This window comes from Dendrobium catenatum, unplaced genomic scaffold (assembly GCF_001605985.2).
Source record: "Dendrobium catenatum unplaced genomic scaffold, ASM160598v2 fragScaff_scaffold_1159, whole genome shotgun sequence".
Classification (NCBI taxonomy): domain Eukaryota; kingdom Viridiplantae; phylum Streptophyta; class Magnoliopsida; order Asparagales; family Orchidaceae; genus Dendrobium; species Dendrobium catenatum.
In genome coordinates this window covers 78,063-101,359 of record NW_021319621.1, presented here as the reverse complement: position 1 = coordinate 101,359, position 23,297 = coordinate 78,063, and the positions used below count along the sequence as shown (strand labels likewise).

General features: G+C 33.9%; 1 protein-coding gene across 1 annotated transcript in view; it reads right to left on the bottom strand.

The window, feature by feature from the left end:
• Positions 1 to 23,297, bottom strand: part of LOC110101052 (chaperone protein dnaJ C76, chloroplastic) — a 32,666-nt gene continuing 9,369 nt past the window's right edge. The window contains exons 2-7 of the mRNA XM_020828815.2: positions 19,528 to 19,608; positions 18,059 to 18,096; positions 17,207 to 17,283; positions 14,380 to 14,463; positions 376 to 484; positions 1 to 307 (exon numbers count right to left, since the gene is read on the bottom strand). Of these exons, the coding sequence (XP_020684474.1) occupies positions 169 to 307; positions 376 to 484; positions 14,380 to 14,463; positions 17,207 to 17,283; positions 18,059 to 18,096; positions 19,528 to 19,608 (528 nt within the window). The 3' untranslated portion in view covers positions 1 to 168. The remainder of the gene's footprint in view (positions 308 to 375; positions 485 to 14,379; positions 14,464 to 17,206; positions 17,284 to 18,058; positions 18,097 to 19,527; positions 19,609 to 23,297) is intronic.

Genomic DNA, 23,297 nt, shown 5'->3' with positions numbered 1-23,297 from the left:
TGAGATGAAAGTCAAAGGACCATATCAAATTTCATGATATCTATCATAACCATACAATATAAAATCATTAGGTGAGGCCAAGGATGTGAGGAATGGCTAGTTAATTTCGCTAACAAAATCTGCAACCTCAGGCTTTTCATTAAAAGCTTAAAAAAAACTTAAACAGCTTCAAGACCAATCCACATACTGTGCATCACTCTTTGGTTTCCTCTTTGGCTTTTGATACCTTCTGTTCTTCAAAATAGCCTTCGAAATGAGTGATTCGAGGAAGGCAGCTTCACCCAAATCGAAAGGATTATTCAACACCCTACAGACAAAAAGAGAGAATGAACAGGAGAGGAATGACAGAAAATGATTCAAAGTAAGAAGATCCACCTTTGTAGCACATCCTGCAAAATTACTCTCTGGGAAGAGGTGACATAATGGATACATTTTCTGGGGCATTGTCCAACAGCGAGCTGAACTTGGTAATCATCAACATGACCTGCATAAGTTTCTGCTTAATATGGTAGAGGATGGAACCGCTTTTTATGCTTTTAATCACAAACAGATACAGATGCAAGATTTCGAACATGAGACCACTTTGCCAAAACATTAGATTAAGGCTTCGTTTGGGACAGCTTTTGTACGGCTTTTTAAAACGGCTTTATAGTTCAAAAAATTAAAATGCAAGAAATTTTTGTACTAGAAAGCCATTTTAGAAAACAAGAGGAAATGTTTTCCCAAATGAAGCCTAAGGGTTTATTTATCAGAACTTTTTTATTGCTTTCTAAATTGACTTTTTATTACAAAAGTTTTTTAAACTCAAAATTTTTGTGCTAGAAAGTTGCTTTAGAAAGCAGTAAGAAAGTTGCCCAAACGAAGATTGAAGTGGGCCGCACATTGAAATATCTAAACATATACAGTAGGTTTTCTAGATGAATGATACCGCGGCAAAGCTAAGCTATTCCATGGTTACACTAAGGCTTCGTTTGTTTTTTTGGTGCTTTTATGAAAGACAATTTTAAAAAACATTAGTTCAGAAAATGGAGTTCTCTAACGGAGAAGCATATATAAATGTTTTCTCAAAACTGTAGAAAAATGAAAAAAAAAAAAGAGTTATTGGGAACGTGATTTGACGAACCAAATAACACAAAAAAAAATCCTCCGTTTTCAAACAGAAAAGGCAAAAAAACGCTCAAACAAACAAAGCCTAAAAGAAACGTAATATGTACAACAAACATAAGCTTGAGGAGAAACTTCAAATGCTTTATAATTGGAAAAGACAGATCTAACATAAAACAAAAATAATAATTAAGTGAAATTTCTGTCTGTTTTTCAATTTCTTTTTCAACCATTCATAAATTTATTTTCGTAGAAATGGTGTCTGCCTTCGATATAAATCCTGAAGAGTTTGGCTTTGTAGGGGTGTTTAAACGAGCCCATCATGTCCGTTTTTTTTTTCTCTCGTATAACTTTATTAAAATGTTAAATATGAATTTCAATGTGATCAGTTTATTTTCAGCAGTTTTCAAACCGCTGTAATGTAGCAAATTTGTAGCAGTTAAAACCGCTGCCAAAGAAAACGCTGTCACAAACAATGTCTAACACAACGGTTTAAGTAACGCTGCAGAAGCCATTTACGGTGATAACAAATGCGGAACATTGTAGGTGTTTTAACTGCTGTCGTGGGGTAGAAAAAGTACTGTGAAAGCCTGTTTTAATAATAGTGGATGCGAGTAGGAACCCTTAATAAAGTTTCACTAGCATGGGGAAAAGTTATACAAATATGGCTAGCAATAGGAACCAGTAAATTTGGTTAAGCTTTGATGGCGAGGACAGAAAAGTAAGAATTGCCATGGATATTCCCCACAGTAGGTAGACGGATGAATATGTAGCTTACCACTAGCCAGTGTTGTTCGTATCTTAATTAATTTTAAATCTGATTTTTGCGGTTCATTTTGAGCTTCTATCCATGTAATCTTTAGTCCATCTAATTTTCTTTTAAACCTGATATCTTTATTTTATCAACTCACATAATGGGTTCATTTTTTAACCCTTAATTGTCTAGAGGTCTAAACTACATTAGTCTATTTTTAATAATATTTTCTTGAATATATCACTCTAAAATTTTTTATAACATAATCATTCCTTTATTTCTATTTCTTGATTTTACGATACATCTATTTAACATTCTTGTTTTTTTCATAGTCAAATTAGATATAAAATTTTTTTATGACCTAATATTTGAATCCATTCAATATTGTCAGCTTAATTTTAATTTTATAACATCATCTTTAATAATTAAGTTTACATGATATCTGTTTTTTTTTTTTTTTCATATACTAACTTGATTCATCATAGTCTATCCTCTTATTATGCAAAACTCTCATGATACTTTTTCATTTTAACTATTTAAGCATAACTTCAAAAAAGACTACAATTGTTAGGTCCAAAATCCGAGATGAATAAAATAGGGGGTTGCGTTAGTAGTTATCAATCATCATGAAACTTGTCCAACATCCATGACATGTATAATTTATTATGTTGATGCTAGAATGTTCCCGGAAGGCAACGTGTTGTATGACTTGAATATAGCGAAAAGTGTGCATAAGTCGCTACACTGGCGCCCAAGTGCAGTATTATATAAGCAAGATTTCACACATTATAGATGGATATGGATAAAGAAGCTAGTACATAAAAGTATAATTTGGATGGAATTTAGAATATAAGTACTCTTATAGACAAATTAATGAAATTAAGATTTATGATGATCATAGGAAGATAAATATTCTATGTATTCAAGAAACTAAATAGGTTGAGAAAAAGGATAAGTAGATTGATAGTTTAGGATTTAAACTTTAGTATTCAGATGATGACTATTTGGTAAAAAATCTCAATCGAATAAGACTACATGATTTTAAAAAATAACATCAAATTCCAAAAATTTATCATTTTGTTGGGTTGAAATTCCAATAATCTTTAAAATCTATCATTTGTAAAAAAATTCAAAATATTTAAAGTGAAACAATCTCCTATAACTTAAAACAAATCTATCAAACCCTTGCAATCATTTATCGAGGGCAATTAACTCAATAATAATATCAGCTCACAAAAAATTAATGTTTAGTCAAGAATATCACTAAGATTATTCTCAAATAATCTCCCGCTGGTAAAAAAGTGGCACATATCTTCTAATTGGTGATTTTGCTGCAAAATGACACTACATGTAAATGATTATAATCGAGGCCCTCTAATTGAGTGATTTATCCATAAATAGGCACCATTAAATTATGATCACCACTCAAGTATGTTCCTTAATGGCTAAAACTCATGAGTAATGAATCATATGATAAAATTAGATTGGGCATAAAACCTTCTATTAACTAAGATCAATTTTAATTTATTCTCTTAAACAAAAACACATCTTAGATCTATAAGAATGAAACAACTCATAGCTTTAATAATGACCTTTAGATCAATTTTAATCAACTACCTCCTCTGATTAAGTACAAGGGACCACGATAACCTGAGATGATTGAACTATAGGATCTTGATCGTGCTTATCATTATTTACATGCCATCTACTTAAGTGTATAGTGATGAATTTCAAATCAACTATTAAATTTGTTACTACTATATGCTTGGTATTTAGTGCCTACCAATTGACTAACCTTAATTGAAAATGTTATCATATCACCTAGAGAGAAAATTAATCATAGGGGCTTATGTGTATGAGAAACATGAATTGAGATCTTAAAGTCCTCGCAAATTAAGAGAAAAATCTTTAGCTAGTGTCTTATCTTCAATTTAATCTGCCTTATAAAAATTTGAACCAAAATATACCCCATTAAAACTCTCCCGAAATATAAAGAGGCTGAGGCATGAAATTTTTGCAGCCCGAAAAGATTTAGTTAAAATATTATATTGGTCGTAAAATGTTTACAAAGAGTTATATAACATAAAAAACTAATGAAATAAAAAATTTCTTTAAGAAGATGAGTTTTCATTAACCATGTAAATTCCTTAAATATGATTGCATAGTAATATTTTGAGTATATTATTTTGCTCCAATGATCTGCCTTTTGGTTGAGAGATTAATTTTATTGAGAAAGTTTGTGATTTAAAAAAGAGCACAGATTAAATAAGCATGCGATCATTACAATTCATGTTATTAATTATGATTAATACTATTTTCTTAAGTCTCTTTTTTTGTAGCTAGTTATGCTAGTGGTAATTTCTTTTTAAGTTATTCAAATATGAAAAATATCACATTATTTTATTGTTGACCTCTATATATGTTTTGCAGTCAATCGAGTATGATGAGAAGAATGATTGATTGATGTCATGTAATGCATAATGAGCTCAAAATGCATTGATGTCACACGAAATCACTCATATGTCATATGTTTGTGAAATAGAATGCATCGGCATGTCCAGAGCGCCAAATTTATCCAAGAAGAATCATTCATATGCGACATGATCAAGCAACGACAAGCATAATCATGGGAGAGCGTGACGTCACACGAAATTACTCAAATATTTTATGTTCGTGAAACAAAGTGCATCGACTTGTCTAGAACATCAAATTTATCCAAGAAGAAATGCTTGCATGTAACTTGAGCAAATGTGATTGAAACAACGGCCAACAGATGCGACGTTGTACAAAATCACACAATTGTTCTTTGACTACAAAATAACCTTTGTCATTGTGTCCAAGACATCGAAAATACTCATGAGGGATCCCTCAGACACAAATCAAGCGACCGTAATAAAAAACAACATACTACGGACACAACATTGTGCTATGTTAACCAAAGAATATTGGATGACAAAATGGACTTAAATGTTGTCTGAAACATTGAAATTACTTATGATGGACACCTTTGTTTAAAATTGCGCAATAAGAGGCGCGCCTCTGCGCAATTCTGTCCAAAAGCGCCTCGAGGCGCACGCAATTTGGACACTGATTGAGGCGTACGCCTCACCCTGTGTGAGGCGCGCCTCAATTGCGCAATTATGGGTGAGGCGTACGCCTCATCCAAATGGTCTTACCTACTTAAAATCAACCATTAAAAAAGCGGACGAGGCGTCCGCATTGAGTTGTGTATTCGCGTATAGGATTAGGGCTTCCTGTGAGAATTGAAAGGCGAACTAGAGGCGAAGCCGTGAGGAAAATAGACGAAGCTGTGAGGGAAGGAGACGAAGCCGTGAGTGTAGGAGATGAAGTTGGAAGGAGGCGATGCGGGGAAAGAAACGAAGCCGAAGTTGTGAGTGCAGGAAACGTTCAGGCATCGGTTAGGTCGGAAGAGCAGGTACACGGTGTTGTGGCCTTGACTTTGACGTGCAGTAAGGAAAGCTTGAATAACTCTTGATTCGGCTTTCTTTCATTCGTCCGCTCAGTACAAGCTCGGTACTGCTCAGTACATGCTCGGTACCGAACCTGTACCGCTCGGTACTGAGCAGTACATGCTCGGTACTGAGCGGTACATGCTCGGTACTGAGCGGTACATGCTCGGTATCAAGCTGTACATGCTCGGTACCGAACCAGTACCGCTCGGTACTGAGCGGTACATGCTCGATACTGAGCAATATATGCTCGGTACATGCTCGGTACTGAGCGATACATGCTCAGTATGCTCGGTATTGAGCGATACTCTTATAATATAATTTTGTACATGCTCGGTACTGAGCGATACATGCTCGGTACGCTCGGTATTGAGCATATACAATACATGCTCGGTACGCTCGGTATTGAGCATATACAATAAACAAGGTCGAACCCCGCCAGGGGGCAGCGCCCCCTTGGACCCCCGGCAGACTGGTATATTTTTGTATTCATGTTTTTTTTATTATTGGTAGTACAAATAATTGTTAAAAAATATGTCATATTGTTAGTACAAGGAATTAGGGATCATGGTTAGAGGCAAGGAAAAGGCGTCTGCGTCATTGCGGAGGGACCCTTCTTGGAAATATAGTGTACAAGTTGACATAGGCGGCGGAGAGAAGAGCTATGTTTATTTGAAATACAATTTTTGCGAAAAAGTGGTGAAGGGAGGTGTTACCCGCATGAAGGAACACTTATCATGCTTGCATAAAAACGTAGCACTGTGTGCAAATGTGCCGGAAAAGGTGAAGGAGGAAATTATTGCTTATATAAAGAAAAGTACCACGGCAAAACACTTGCAACAGGAGCAATTTGATGATAGGGTCGAACATAGCTCTTATTTTGGGAGCGAGAGTAGAAAGGGCTCTTCCTCCACTATACATAACAGAGGTGCACGGGGTCTTATGGATCAGTATATGACTAATCCAGAAGAGGATAGAGGACACAACTTGGGATATCATTGATGCTCGGTGGGAGGTGCAGTTACACCGTTATCTACATGCAGCAGCATAATGCATATTATCTCAATACTCAATTTCAATATTCAGAGAAGAAATCTTCAAATCTGGAGGTGAAGCTTGGTCTATATCATTGTATGGAAAGACTAATACCGGAGCAGGCAGATAGGAGTACTGTGAAAGCCTGTTTTAATAATAGTGGGCGAGTAGGAACCCTTATAAAAGTTTCACTAGATGGCGGAAAGTTATACAAATATGGCTAGCAAATAGGAACCAGTAAATTTGGTTAAGCTTTGATGGCGAGGACAGAAAGTAGAATTGCCATGGATATTCCCACAGTAGGTAGACGGATGAATGTGTATCTTACCACTAGCCAAGTGTTGTTCGTTCTTAATTAATTTTAAATCTGATTTTTGGCGGTTCATTTTGAGCTTCTATCCATGTAATCTTTAGTCCATCTAATTTTCTTTTAAACCTGATATCTTTATTTTATCATCTCACATAATGGGTTCATTTTTTAACCCTAATTGTCAGAGGTCTTAAACTACATTAGTCTATTTTTATAATAATATTTCTTGAATATATCACTCTAAAATTTTTTATAAATAATCATTCCTTTATTTCTATTTCTTGATTTTACGATACATCTATTTAACATTCTTGTTTTTTTTCATAGTCAAATTAGATATAAAAATTTTTTATGACCTAAATATTGAATCCAATTCAATATTGTCAAGCTTAATTTTAATTTTATAAATCATCTTTATAATAAGTTTAGATGTATTCTGTTTTTTTTTTTTTTTTTTTTTTTTTTTCATATACTAACTTGATTCATCATAGTCTATTCTCTTATTATGCAAAACTCTCATGATACTTTTTCATTTTAACTATTTAAAGATAACTTCAAAAAAGACTACAATTGTTAGGTCCAAATCCGAGATGAATAAAATATAGGGGGTTGCGTTAGTAGTTATCAATCATCATGAACTTGTCCAACATCCATGACATGTTATAATTTATTTATTGTTGATGCTAGAATGTTCCCGGAAGGCAAACGTGTTGTATGATTGAATTATAGCGAAATGTGCATTAAGTCGCTACATATACGGCCAAGTGCAGTATTTATATAAGCAAGATTTCACACATTATAGATGGATATTGGATAAAGAAGCTGATGTACATAAAAGTATAATTTTGGATGGAATTTAGATAATAAGTACTCTTTATAGACAAATTTAATGAAATTAAGATTTATGATGATCATAGGAAGATAAATATTCTATGTATTCAAGAAACTAAATAGGTTGAGAAAAAGGATAAGTAGATGATAGTTTAGGATTTAAACTTTAGTATTCAGATGATGACTATTTGGTAAAAAATCTCAACGAATAGACTACATGATTTTAAAAAATAACATCAAATTCCAAAATTTATCATTTTGTTGGGTTGAAATTCCATAATCTTTAAAATCTATCATTTGTAAAAAAATTCAAAATATTTAAAGTGAAACAATCTTCCTATAACTTAAAACAAATCTATCAAACCCTTGCAATCATTTATCAGAGGGAATTAACTCAATAATAATATCAGCTCACAAAATTAATGTTTAGTCAAGATTCACTAGATTATTCTCAAATAATCTCCCGCTGGTAAAAAAAGTGGGCACATATCTTCTAATTGGTGATTTTGCTGCAAAATGACACTACATGTAATGATTATAATCGAGGCCCTCTAAATTGAGTGATTTATCCATAAATAGGCACCATTAAATTATGATCACCACTCAAGTATGTTCCTTAATGCTAAAACTCATGAGTAATGAATCATATGATAAAATTAGATTGGGCATAAAACCTTCTATTAACTAAGATCAATTTTAATTTATTCTCTTAAACAAAACACATCTAGATCTATAAGAATGAAACACTCATAGCTTTAATAATGACCTTTAGATCAATTTTAATCAACTACCTCCTCTGATTAAGTACAAGGGAGCCACGATAACCTGAGATGATTGAACTATAGGATCTTGATCGTGCTTATCATTATTTACATGCCATCTACTTAAGTGTATAGTGATGAATTTCAAATCAACTATTAAATTTGTTATACTATATGCTTTGGTATTTAGTGCCTACCAATTGATAACCTTAATTGAAAATGTTATCATATCACCTAGAGAGAAAATTAATCATAGGGGTTAACGTTGTATGAGAAACATGAATTGAGATCTTAAAGTCTCGCAAATTAAGAAAAATCTTTAGCTAGTGTCTATCTTCAATTTAATCTGCCTTATAAAAATTTGAACCAAAATATACCCCATTAAAACTCTCCCGAAATATAAAGAGGCTGAGGCATGAAATTTTTGCAGCCCGAAAAGATTTTAGTTAAAAATATTATATTGGTCGTAAAATGTTACAAAGAGTTATATAAATAAAAAACTAATGAAATAAAAAATTTCTTTAAGAAGATGAGTTTTCATTAACCATGTAAGTTATTGGGAACGTGATTTGACGAACCAAATAACACAAAAAAAAATCCTCCGTTTTCAAACAGAAAAGGCAAAAAAACGCTCAAACAAACAAAGCCTAAAAGAAACGTAATATGTACAACAAACATAAGCTTGAGGAGAAACTTCAAATGCTTTATAATTGGAAAAGACAGATCTAACATAAAACAAAAATAATAATTAAGTGAAATTTCTGTCTGTTTTTCAATTTCTTTTTCAACCATTCATAAATTTATTTTCGTAGAAATGGTTTCTGCCTTCGATATAAATCCTGAAGAGTTTGGCTTTGTAGGGGTGTTTAAACGAGCCCATCATGTCCGTTTTTTTTTTTCTCTCGTATAACTTTATTAAAATGTTAAATATGAATTTCAATGTGATCAGTTTATTTTCAGCAGTTTTCAAACCGCTGTAATGTAGCAAATTTGTAGCAGTTAAAACCGCTGCCAAAGAAAACGCTGTCACAAACAATGTCTAACACAACGGTTTAAGTAACGCTGCAGAAGCCATTTACGGCGATAACAAATGCGGAACATTGTAGGTGTTTTAACTGCTGTCGTGGGGTAGAAAAAGTATATCTTTTGCTACTTTAGCTCCAAATCTCTGATTTCTCAAGCCAACTAAACTTTTAACCCTCATTCTCTCATTGAAACAAAAGCTCCCTAAATAGCTCTTCAATTCAAACCTAAAAAAAAAGACAAGACCTTCGTAAGTCTCATTATTCCCCTCACATAAACGGAAACTCCTACTCGATCGAACACCGACCAAGCTGAACCTCATCACTCAATTTCTCCCTCACGTGATCCCCTTTCCACTCACCTGCAACATCCAACTAGCCACCCTTCTTGCTCTCAATGTTGCATAAACTCCCAGTTGCCTACCAATATGCAAGCGAACCAGTTGCTCATATAACCCCACTATCATCGTCGTTGTCTTCACCTCCCTAGACCTCTACAAGATCACCCTCCATTACAACTAGATTCGACCACCTATAGATATAGTCGTAGTCCTCGCCTTTTGTACATGTAGAAGTTCAGTCTTCACTCACCTCTCGACCACTCTCAACCTCACTTCCTCCTAACCCCTTGAACTCTAGCCTACTCTACACCTCCAATTGGCCAACCCACATAACACTACACCATCTAATGGCCATCCAAGCTTCCACCCCCTTCTATTTATCCATTGCCTCACTTGCCACATCTAACCTACAAGTACCCTTCCCTGAACATACCGTGCGCGTTGAACATAAATTTAAATTTCAAACCCAATCCTCCTCTTTAAAATGACTTTAATTAATAAGTGAATGCACGATCGTAAAATCCATCGTGATAAATGTGATTTTAAGTTGACATTAGCCCTTCAAAGCCTCTTCAAATAAAATTCATCATAAAAATACAAACTCTTGGATACAACGCTCATGTAATAACTTACAAAGTTGATATCGAACATGATCCTCTCACAACAATCGAACAGAGTTGACATGATTCAAATAATAAAAATATGAATTATTTAAATCTCTGATAATGGTTGTACTGAAAGTAAATCTCAATTGAAAGAAACTCTATCTTTTAAAAGCTTCCAAACTCTTACAGAACACAAATATATTTAAAGTGACTTTAATATCACTCTGATGATGATCGTATTAAATGAGGATCTCAACCAAAGGGGTTAACTCTCAAAAATTGAATTCTCATGCCAAAAATTACAAACATTTTAAAGTGACTTCAATATCTCTTCAATGATGATCGTATTGATAGTAAATTTAAATCAGAGGAGATTTTACCTTTTTAAATGCCTTCAAACCTTAAAAAAATATAAATATCAAGTGACATGAATGTCATTCTGATAATGCTTGTGCTATAAAAAATATCAACAGAAATTAATTCTTAAAATCTATCAAAATTTTAAATTTTAATATTTATCAAAATTAAAATATTTGACGTGAAATATATCATCTAATACTTAAAGCAAAATTCATCTACCCTCTGCAACAATTTGGCGAGAGCGATGAAGAGCAAATGTTCAATCAAAAATATCACTAAGATTCATTCTCAAATAACCTCTCGCTAATAAGGAGGTCAAGGGCTACAAATGAACCAAGTCGAGTTAAGTATGTGCGTGTTCATGTTTGAGTTCGTTTATTATTGGTTGATTCAAGTTTGGTTCAAGCTCAATTCGAGCTTTTTTGTTTGTATTCAAGCTTTGTTCATTTAAATTAATGGGTGTTCATGTTTGATTCATGTTCGGTTTGTTTCGTGCTTATCGAAGATTAAACAAACGAGCCTTATAAAGCTATAAACGAGCTCTAATTCTAGATGTTTATTAACTTAACAAACGAGCCTTATTGAACCTTCTAAGAAACAGTTACATCGATCATGTTCGTGAACATATCAAACAAAGTTTTTTAAACTATCAAACAAGCTTTGTCACGAATATATCTAACAAGTATTATTGAGCTATCAAATGAGAACATTCATGAACATATCTAATTAGTATTTTCAATCTACCAAATGAGTTGGTTCACGAATAAATGATCTATGATTCATCTTATATTTGTTCATGAACATTTTAAACAAATATCTCTTATTCATGAATAAATTCATTCTATTGAAGGTATGAAATAAAATGAAAGCATCTTATCAAGCTTAATGTCGAACTTGTTCAAGAACTTAAAATTATGTTGTTCATGAACATAAATGAGTAGAACACATTGTTGTTCAAGCTTATTTATTTAAGAATCAAGTATTTAAAAAAGATGTTCAAGTTTATTTGTTTAATTATTTAAACGATCTCAAACGAGCTTTAATCGAACTGAGCAACGAGTAACTCGTCAAACGCTTGGTTCGTTGCAGCCCTAAGGAGGTGGCACATGCCATATAACTGTCAGTTTAGCCCAAATGGCTTCATAAAATCAGTGGCTTGGCTAAAATGACTCCATATGTAAATGATTATTACCCAGTGATTTTGTCACAGATAGGCACTGCTATATTATGAACATAGTCAGAGCTCTTATGCTCCTAATGGCTAACAACTTTGAATAATGAATCATAAGGTATATTTGATAAGGCATAAAGCTCTCTGTTAGCTAAGACATACTTGAATTTATCCCTTAAATAAACATTCATTCCATGTTTATAAGGTACCCTCAGACGAAGCAACCCATGGTTATTGACAAAGATCCTTTAGTCAAATTGGGTCGACTATCTCCTCGAAATATATAGACTAGGGACCATGACACTTGGGATAACATAATCATGATATATATATTGAGTTCATCATCATCCCCCCAACATTCGCTTTTAAGTGTACGATGGTAAACTTCAGATTCTAAATATCTAAATTCGTTACTATTATACACTGGATACTAAGACTATCTAATGACTAGCCTTAACAAAAAATGCTCTCCAGGCATTAGAAGAGGTAATTAACCATAGAGGCTTGCATCTATGGGAAATCTTAACTCATATCTTAAAGTCCTCACAAATGAGGGCAAAACATTTGGGTAGTATCTCATCTTTACAACAATTTGCATTCTAAAAATTTATCCTAGAATTTAATCAGTTAAAACTCTCCTTGAATCATATAGAGAGGCCGAGATGTGAAATTTTTGAAGCCCACATTTGTAATATTATTTGTAGATTGTTCATTTATGATTAGTGAAAGAAGCTAAAATGTGGAGGTATTTTAATTATGCCAAATAATATGCTAATTACCAATGATATCAAATGTGAAATGTCTATGAGTTTTTGTACAACTATTGACAAAGGATCTAGAGAGATTAGATGGACCATTAAGGAACTTTGTGCTTAAAACATTGAAGGAGATAATTTAAGCTTATATGAAAACCACCGGTGGTGGATACATACCTCATGGTTTTTTATCAATAGGCTCAATGGACAAAAACTAAGATGATTGGTATAGTAACTATGGAGCACAAATTATGGTAGTTCAATGTCAAGCTCATCTCTATGATGATGTGCAGTATATTGTGTGGATATCGGGTTGAACTTAACTGCTAATGAGTCCAAGATGTTAATTTCACAATATTCATGTCATCACTTAAACCATTTAAGAATTTAAAGTGAGATTAATCGTAGGCTAAAATCAAAGTTTACATTGCCATAAAAACCCTACCCCCAGTTAAAAATATGGTGCCCCTATCATGTGTGATTACAAAGGATCAGTTGAAGATCTTGGTTCAAGAAACTCCATTACATCATTAATCTTCGATATGATGAGATCATTAAAATTGTTGCATGCCAGAACATTCGCGGCGGTAGAGATAAACAAGGTTTAGCGTCCTAGCTTTGTACGCAAATCCAGTACACACACGAACAAGAGAGAGTGGTGCAAGAGTTATAAGAGATATCAAAATTTTACGTAAAAAATCATGAAAAGGGGAACAACCACGAGGTTTGGCCCAATTAAAATTGTTCTACTAGTGTTTGTAGTTGATTACAAATAATGCACTTCCTCCGGGATAGGTCTTGGCAAAATGTAGCAAATATACATCCCATATATCACATTATATGGTTAGAGTTGAAATAATCCAGTGACATGAAAGTTGTTTTCAAAATAACATTGGCCTATTCATTTGGTTGGTAGGACCGTAAGAGGTTGGAGGGACCATAGTCAGGCGATTGAAGTTGTGGGGATTATTGTCTGATGACAAAGGTCAGAGGGATTGTAATCGGCGAGCGACGGTGGTTGGAGGCACCGTAGTCTGCAGACAACGGTGGTCAAAGGGACCGTAGCGGCGGGCGACGGTGGTCACAGGGACCGTAGTCGGCGGGTGACGATGATCGCAGGTATAGTAGTCGGCGGGCACCATATCTAAGAGTGGCATGCCCAAAGTTGAAGCCTCCTCCAACCCAAACACCGTTGATGTGGGAAGATGGGGTCTATTTATAAATTTTAATAGTAGCATACCTTTTAAATATGGAGAATATCTAGAGTAAATTCGGAGTGCTCCATCGGACGACTCATATTGATTCCTTTTAGCCCATGAGATTGAGAATTAAGAAATACAAAAACAATGTCCCTTATTTATTCAAAACATCATTTATGTCTTGTCCATCGAATTTATCTTTTGCCTTAGTATTATGATGATAAATGAGGGTGGGTTTTACAAATCTTCTAACTTGACACACTACGATAGAAACAAGGAACTAGTCCCAGAAGCAAAATTGGTAATAGTGGCACTAAATGTTTGCATGGAAAGGACACTCTCCTTTAAGGGAAGATATTCAACCTAATTTTTTCGGGCTTCTTTTCTTCATCCTATTTAATTTTGTTTCGTAATAATTATTTACACTGTAAATATTTAATATTTAATTCACTGACAGTATGATATTTTTTTAAGTTGCCTAAATTAAAATGCAAAGCTTTTTTCCCAAAATATTTCCAATAATTCTTAACATTATCTATTCTAAATCAGCTTTAGTTGCAACAAAAGATCATCAAGAGATAGCAAGAAAACTTTGCCGAATATAACTAAAAGAAATTAATGAAAATTAGCCTGACCATAAAGTGAAGTTGATAAGCATTACCTTGAGATACCACTCGTGCTGTGCCACTCTCGAGAGTAAATGAGAAAGCATAGGGTGCCCGTTTTACACATGAATACGAGCAGCCTGTATAAAAGAAACCATATTAGCACTGGGTAATAGAAGTGCAAAATAAAAATAGTTGAGTGTTCTTAACAAGAGAATGGGCCTTTACAGTGTAGTTGACAAAAGTTTGATGATGAACTATAAGGAAGATATTCTCAAACGAATGTAACGAAATTAAATAACTATTAGTAAACATGCAATGCTAGCAAAGTTCATGGGCGCTGAAGTTTCAAGCTGGCATCAAAGTGTCAGATGAATATTGAGCCACAACATAGGATGGCAAGATGAACAGAAGAATAGCATGAGAAGTAAAATATTTCTAGAACAATAAATTCTTAAAGAAGATAATTTTTAATAGACATGTTCTGATCTAAAAAAATCAAGTAATATTTTAAGAATTATTATAAGTCCAATTTGCAAACTATCATTGTCATATCATAGATATTGATATGCTATAATTATAATATTTTTTCCTCATTTTATGGGCAGTAAAGATATGAAAAAAAAAAGCTTCTTATTTAATTGTAATACCTTAAGAAATTGACACATGTCGGTACAAGTTGGATTTCTAGGACCGATAGGCGTCTGTTTTGCAAAGTGATTTCACCAAAGCTTTCTAGGCATGTTGTGCTATTTTATGGATATTTTTTTTCTAAAAATTTTGGATCCCTGGATTTAAAGATATAAAGATATAAAATTATTTATAAGAATTTTATATTAAAAACTAAAAAACTGACATGATTACCAATATGTCCTCAGCTTATTTTATTATTAAAAATTCTAAATCCACTACAAAACTTCTCAAATGGCTTTTCTCTTTCAATTGTCATAAAACAGAGAATGAGAAATAAAAAATAAGAAGAAAAAAAAAGAGGGAAGGAGAGAGAAACCCAAAGTTTAGGAGTCATAGAGCCGTTTTTGTCGATCAATCTAATTGGGAAATCTTTTTCATCTCGAACTAGGCTACCGTTACCCTATATTTGATTTTAGGAATTTTACTTATTTTGTGCTTTCTTAATTTTAATTTGATCAAAATTTATAAAAGTTTAGATATCTTGATTTTTAATAAACTTCCACCATGTAACTTCTAATATGTTATAGTTTTAATTATTCTGCACATATTAACAGGAATATATTGAATTTTCTTCGGATATTTTTGTATTTTGGGAAAAATACCCTAATTTGACAAATTTTGATAAATATGAAAATTGGATAAATAATTGTCAATATCTTATAATATCAATCTATGACATACATACTTAATAAAATTCATTTGTTGTGGCCATATACATGTGAAATTGTGTATATTAATTTTTATTATAAATGTCACTAGTCATAATTCATATGCATATTTTATATACACTAGACTAATGCAATAGACTGAACATAGAGCATAATATCACTTGTTTACTATATTATATATGCTTTGAAATATGTGTATGTAAGAAAGACTTATCAGAAATAATTGAATAATTCAAATTGGCTAGAGACACATTACCCTATACAGAAGATGGGCCGACGGGCTTTCTTCTAAAATAAGATTTTTAATGTAATTCCAAATGATATAAAAAGGGAGGCATAAGGAGATATTGATATAATATGATACGCCAACAGGCAAAAAGTGACAACTTATGATATGAAATCCACTTGACCTAAATGATTTGTGATATGATTGATTCCTAAAAATAAAACTGATATGATTGAATATTGACTCCTGTAGAGTTGGGTCTGACATAAGAAAAACAACACAATTGTTGTATGTTTAATCTTGCTTACAGTGCTTGCATATGCATATGACAGGAATATATATGTGATAAATTACATATTTGACATGACGTGATTGAGAAAAAAAAATTGACATAACATGATTTGCATAAGAAATAGATTATGATTGATACAAGTATCTGATAAGACTGGTAAATTGATACAAATACATTTGACATATATGAATCACATAATTTACATGACATACATGCATAGTATAACATTGTAGAATAGTCATATGATTATGATAGTTGTACTAATGTAATAATATACTATATAAATTATTTTGTAACAGTTGGGTATAGGAATTACAGAACTTACTGATCACTGTTTACTTGATTACTGATCACTTATTATGAATTGTATTGCTTACACTGACTTTACTGTTTATATGATATGAAACTAATCGCATTGATTGTCACATATCTTACAGTTATATGTTCAAACTTATATTGACTAAATAATTACATGCATATTATTTCTAGTGGCTTGCATTGATTTTAATTATAAGTTTTGATAATCTACTGAGTTGTTAGCTCACTCTATAATTTTACATATTTTTATAAAAGGGTTTAGGATCTAGTGAAGTGAGGAACGATCATAAATTTAGGTTTATTTTGTTTCTATTTTTTTTTTAATTAAATTATTTTATAGTCAAAAGCTAAAAGATAGACTAATGAATGTACTGATTAAACTCTTGGCTATTATATTAAATTTGAGGGGTGAATATAATTTTATATTTTGATGTATATAATTTTTACTTACATCCGTTAAATTGATTTATATTGATAAATTCATAGAAACTTTGATTGATTAATTAAGAATTTAAATTGGGAGTTCTTCCAAAATTTGATCTTGGGGTGTTATAATAATTCCCATTAAGTTACAATATCCCCCAAAAACTTAAATGTGATCACCCCAATATTGTCAAGATAGTCGTTCTTTGACTCTAACAATGCATGATTAAAAACTAAAATAGGGATAAAGAAACAAATCTTACCTTTTCCGATGCATAGGAGCTCGTTAACAAAGATATCAAAAGCCTCAGATTCTGGTTCTTCAAATGGGTCTGAAGACCTACAGAAATGTGTAACAATACTGTTAAATGGCAACATAGTAAAGCGAGATGCAACAAGTTTGTTCTTAGATAGCTATGATACGAAAGTGGGAACTCGTTAGTGGCAAGATTAGATAACACTGTAAAGGAGAAAAGTTGCATTAAATAAAAAAGCAATTTTAGCATCTAATGATGCAGAATTTTATGACTCTACTTTCAGAAATTAAAAGTGGTTTCTCCCTTCTACGTCTGAAAATCAACTTAAAAAATTCATCAAAAAAGCAGGGAACTCTAACCCTGTTTTTCTCACTTTAATTGTGAGATTTCAAACAAAATCAAATTGTATTAAAATTAAACATTCGTGTTCCAACCTCCAAAAACTCATAAATAAGAACATTTCAAGACTCATTAGTTTGTATTTAAATTCTGAAGAATATAATGAAATAAGTAATCGGTTGGTGAATATATCAATGAAAAGAAAGATCAAATAAAAAATAGAAATTGGAACAATGGTTTTCAAAGCTATATGTAACCATTAACACTTTCGTAAACTGATATTGAAGTACACATGCCTTCAAGATGAATATCAATTTGCTCTTCCAGTTTCATCTATGGATTTTAGGTTCACTGCTTTATTATTTAGCACAGAAGAGCCATTAAAGCAATTATTCATATAAACCGAGATAAAAACTTTTAAACTAAATCCTGTTTTATATTTTTAGAATAAAATCAAGAAGATGATAGAGTTAATAAAATGATCATACACACTAATACTTCATAAATTAATTGAATTACCTCTCTACAGATTCAAACTGGAAATGCTTCAACAATATCTGCACGCCCAATGAATTTTCAAACTATTCAGAAGCTTTTTTTGAGAACATTAAAGCATACAATATTTGATCTAAAATGCTTACATGATATTTTATGAGATAAAGCATTCCTCAATTAAGTAATACTTATGAGTAAAAAGAAAAAATGATTAACAGTAATAAACTAATAAAATATTATGAGTAAAAAGAACATCCTCGAGAGAAATGTTTTCTTAAGAAGAATGGGTACTTAGACAATTGTATAGTGACAATGTTTCACATTTTAAACATAGGTGACGGAAAGAAAGATAAGTATCTTTCTGAGGATAATCATATCCCCACTGAAGGTACATGTCAAAGGGACGCAGTTGGAGCTTGAAGTCAATATGTTAAAATTTAAATGATTGCGAACTGCTGAAGCTCTTGCAGTAACTAGTTAGTAAAAATTTGCTAACTCCGCTATCATAACCAAGGTGTTCTAAATGAAAGGTAGTTGGTTCAAATCCCATTAGTTGGAAGACAAAGAGGTATTTGTGAAGTTCAATAAGTATTTCATATCTTCTCTGTTAAAGATGAACGCCTTAAAGATTAAATGAATGGCTTCATTTGATAATTTAAATTGATTCCAACAATTACTGATTCAAAGAATCTATGACCACAAAAGCTAAATCTTGCAACAAAGAAAAGCTTCTTCCGAATCAGCCAGGTTCAATTCCAGTTTGACTGGGGACGTCCATTCATTGGACATGGTGTATATAGCACGGATGCATGAACAGTGTTTATGCCAAATGTGTTGGCATTGACATGGTTAGAGTGAGAAGCATTGCCCAATGAAATATTGCATGCATGAAGGATATACATTTCTCTTTGCATGCATGAGCTATGCTAGCCAACTAACAAGATCAAATTTGTTCAAAAAGGTATAGCTAAATCTGACATATAGCTAAATGTGGCCATAAAAGAAGCGAGAGCTTGAGAGAGGTGAATACTTAACATTTTTTGCTTATGCCAAATACGTAAGATAAGATGATTTATTTATAAAATTACACAGCTTGTAGATATGCTAAGAAAAATGGTGATTCATTTATTTATGTATCATTTCCTACTTCAATGTTTTCAACAAGTTCAAAATGGAAATTTAATCTCTACATGGTATAAATCAGATGCCAGGTAAGGTGCAAAAATAAAAATGTAGAAATATGAATCTCGAAGGACAGGATCTTACGGTCCATGATCCCAGGTTTCATTCCATTACTTTGGCAGCATATACCTTTTTTTTTCTTTTAAAACAAGACTGAAGCATTTACCTAATGCTGTTGAAAATCAAGTACAAAATGAACATATACTGAAAGAGAAGATGCTAAATTTTGTTTTAATACTTATTGAATGACAAGAGGAACTATTCTTAAATTACTCTTAGAAAAGTGTACCCAAATAAATATAAAGGATTACCTCATATGCACCTATTACTCGAAGAATAATTTCATCTGAATTACTTGCTCCTTTGTACACATCGGGATGAAATTCTTTAACCTTCACAAAACACGCTATCATTAGAAACATAAATTAGCAAGCATGGTGCAGTTCACTTAATTATCCATTTTCTTTTCTACTCATTTTTTGTTGTTCATGCGTACATTGTAAACTAACCCATCTATCATATAAATAAAATAAAGAATAGAATGCAAGAGTCATCGCTTGACAAGAAGCAGTATTAAGGTCATTAGGTCAATAAGTATGCATAAAATTATGTAATAGAATTCTACAGTTAAGTACAGAAAGGCCATATCAGCAGTGAAAAGCAAATCAAGCTGCATGCTACCTTATTTGACAGGTAACCTACAAGGGGCATTCATCTTCAGGATCAATTCTTAATATCGTTCAATTTGCAGGTTCAACAAGCTTATAGTAGAGAGCTTGCCAATGGCAGAGCCACATTAACATGAGGGGATGTTGTTAAACCAGTCCAACCGGTCCATAAGGGACCGACTTACGGGCGAAACAGACGGACTCTTCCGCCTTTCCTGTATGCTTCGAACGCACGCCCGGGTCCAATGGATCTTTTTAGGAAGGATTTTTGAGTGAGTTAGGAGGGAAATTTGAATGTAGGGACTATTTAGATATTTCCTTTTGGATTGTATGCATTAAATAGTTTGTTTTCCCAGGGTTATGGCATCTTGAATTTGGCTAAAATTTGAGATCTCTTACGTTTCTTTTGGTCTCTAGCGGTGTCTAGAGATTTGGGAGAAATAGATCCTCCTCTCGAATGGAGGATCAATTGTATCTTGTTATTTTCTTTCGTTCTATTTGAGTCATGCAATAAGATTATTATTTTTCTGATTTTCATTGGAGTTTAGAAGAGTTTCTCGCTGTTTCTTTTCCAAAAATGATAGGATTTACTTGAAATCTTCAAGTGTTTCCTATCAAAGTGGTATCATAGCAAATTTTGGGACCTTTTGGGGGCTGTTTTTGTGAATTCCAGCAGTTGTTTTTGGGCCAGAGGAAGAGGGGCTTGCTGTTTTTGGGAAATGAGATTCAGATTTTTAGTTCAACAAAAATCCGGGTATCGATGATGTCCAGGAAAGTGAATGCGTTGGAGAAATGCCTCGAAGGGGAGATCGGACAAATGAAATATGAAATTTCAAATTTACAAACTCATGTTTCAGATCTAAAGAAAGAAATTTTAGTCATTCATGCTAAGATCGATTCAAAGTTTTCCATCCTGGGGGAGATGTTGAAGAAAGTGCTCAAGGGCCAAATAAAAAAAAAATCGTCGGAGGTGACGGAAGTCACCGACAAGCAAGAAAGTGGAGAAAACTCTAAACCAATAAGTCAAAGGGAAGATCAGGAGGTGGAGACTCGAAAGAGAGAAGAGAGAATACCTTCCCTAGAGCCTATTTCTAGGGAAGATCCAGGTAGAGGGTATGGGGAGAGGCGTGAGGAGGTAGGGAAAGAATGAAGGGGTGCTGAATTTGAGAGGAAAGGGGCGTATTTTGAAAGGCAAAGAAAAAATTATGACCGAAGGGGGCTGAATTTGAAAGGAAAGAGGTTTATTATGATCCAAGGGGTGTTAAATTTGAAAGGAGAAGGTGGGAAGTTGATGAAAAGTTTGGGTATGAGCGTTAAAGAGATGACTGGGACACTTGGGGAGAACCAACCCATGGGGGATGGAAAATTATGGAGGAGATAGAGGGAATGTAGAAGATCAGAGGGTGAGGAAACTAAAGATGTCAATCTTTGAGGGAGATGATGCACACGAGTGGATTTACAAGGTTGAAAGATATTTTGTCGTCAATGAGTTGACGGAGGATGAGAGACTGACGACAGCGGGCCTATGTTTGGAAGGGAAGGCTTTGACTTGGTACCAATGGAGAGACATGCAACGACCCATATGGAGTTGGAGGGAGTTGGAGGATTGTTTGGTAGAACGTTTTCGAACCGACAGGGGAGGAGACTTCTACGAGCAGTTCTTCGCCTTGACACAGGATGGTTCAGTGATAAAGTACTGGAAAAGGTTCGAGTACCTTACTAGCCGATTGGACCGCCTTTTTGAGACAATATTAAAGGAGAACTTCATGAAAGGACTGAAACTAAAGATCCGAGAAGCGGTTAGAGTGATGAGGTCTTGTGGCTTAGGAGAGGCTATGGAGCTAGCTCAGTTGGCAGAGGATCAGAGGCACCTGGAGATAGGAATGAGAAGCAGCGGCTCGGTAGGCTCATACAGGATGACCACCATGATATTGGCATCCAAGGAGCCAACATCGAATACTCTTCAGGGGACTTCAAAGGAAAAGACTGCAGGAGGAAGACCTGTGAACAATTTCAAGAAGATCACAGAAACGGAATTATAGGAGAAGAGGGCGAAGAGGCTCTATCTCAGATGTGATGAGAGGTATACTCCAGGGCACAGGTGTAAGGACCGAACTCTTCAGGTTCTTACCATTTGTGATGATGAGAGAATTGAGGGGGCGGGGGGATGTCTTTCCACCTTGCGGACAATGTGAGTTTTTAGGAGAGGTGTATTGTTAGACCGGTCCAGCCAGTCCATACAGGACCAGCTTACGAGCAAAACAAGCGGACTCTTACACCTTTCCTATACGCGTCAAGGGCACGGCCGGGTCCCACGGAGCTGTTCAGGAAGGATTTTTAAGGGAGTTAGGAGGGAAATTTGAATGTAAGGATTGTTTTAAGATTTCCTTTTGGATTGTATGCATTAAATAATTTGTTTTCCTGGGGTTATGACATCTTGAATTTGGCTGAAATTTGAGATCTCTTAGATTTCTTTTGGGCTCTAGCGGCGTCTAGAGTTTTGGGAGAGATAAATCCTCCTCTCGAATAAAGGATCAATTGTAACTTGTTATTTTCTTTCGTTCAATTTGAGTCTTGCAATAAAATTATTATTTTTCTGATTTTCATTGGAGTTTGGAAGAGTTTACCGTTGTTTTTTTTTTCCGAAATTGATAGGTTTTACTTGAAATCTTCAAGTGTTTCCTATCAGATGCATGCAATCTGATGCAAGCAAAAAAATTAGAAAAACTTTAATTTTTGCAAGAAAAATAAAAGACTTCCTAAGAACATAATAAGATACACACCGAATCAGAAAATACACCTTTTATAGAATAACATTGACACTTACAAACTTATGACATAAAAACAAACATAAAACAACTAAAGCTGCTTTTCATCTGTCGAGAAGAAAGATACAAATGGCGTCGAACTAGCGGAGAGAAGCAAGAGGTAAGAAGCGGAGACGAAAGAGAGGACAGGCTCGCAAGCTTTCCTAGAAGAAGAGAGAAGAAGTGGAACAAGCTCAGGTTTTCATCTCCAAAAATACCTCACATATCATCCTTTTTTCCATTACAAAACATCAAATATATATAGGAGAAATGGGGCAGCCAAACAGCCCAAATTTCCTCCAATTAAACTCATTAAATCAGGGGAAATGAAAGGCCAGCAGTCAGTCCAAAACAGCACCCAAACAGCCACACAGAAAACTGGAAAATGCAGCCAAGGGGGAAGGAACAGGCAGCCAAAGGGAACGGAACACACAGCCAAAGGGGCAGGCAACCACAAGGGGGAGGAATCAAACACGGGAAAAGGACCCAGGAGGGGGAAATCGTAGGGTCTCAGAGAAGGGAATAAAAGGAGGGGGGAATGAATCTAATTTGGCATTAAATACACAATAATGAGCTGAATTTAGAAGAGAAATCAGCAGCTCATCA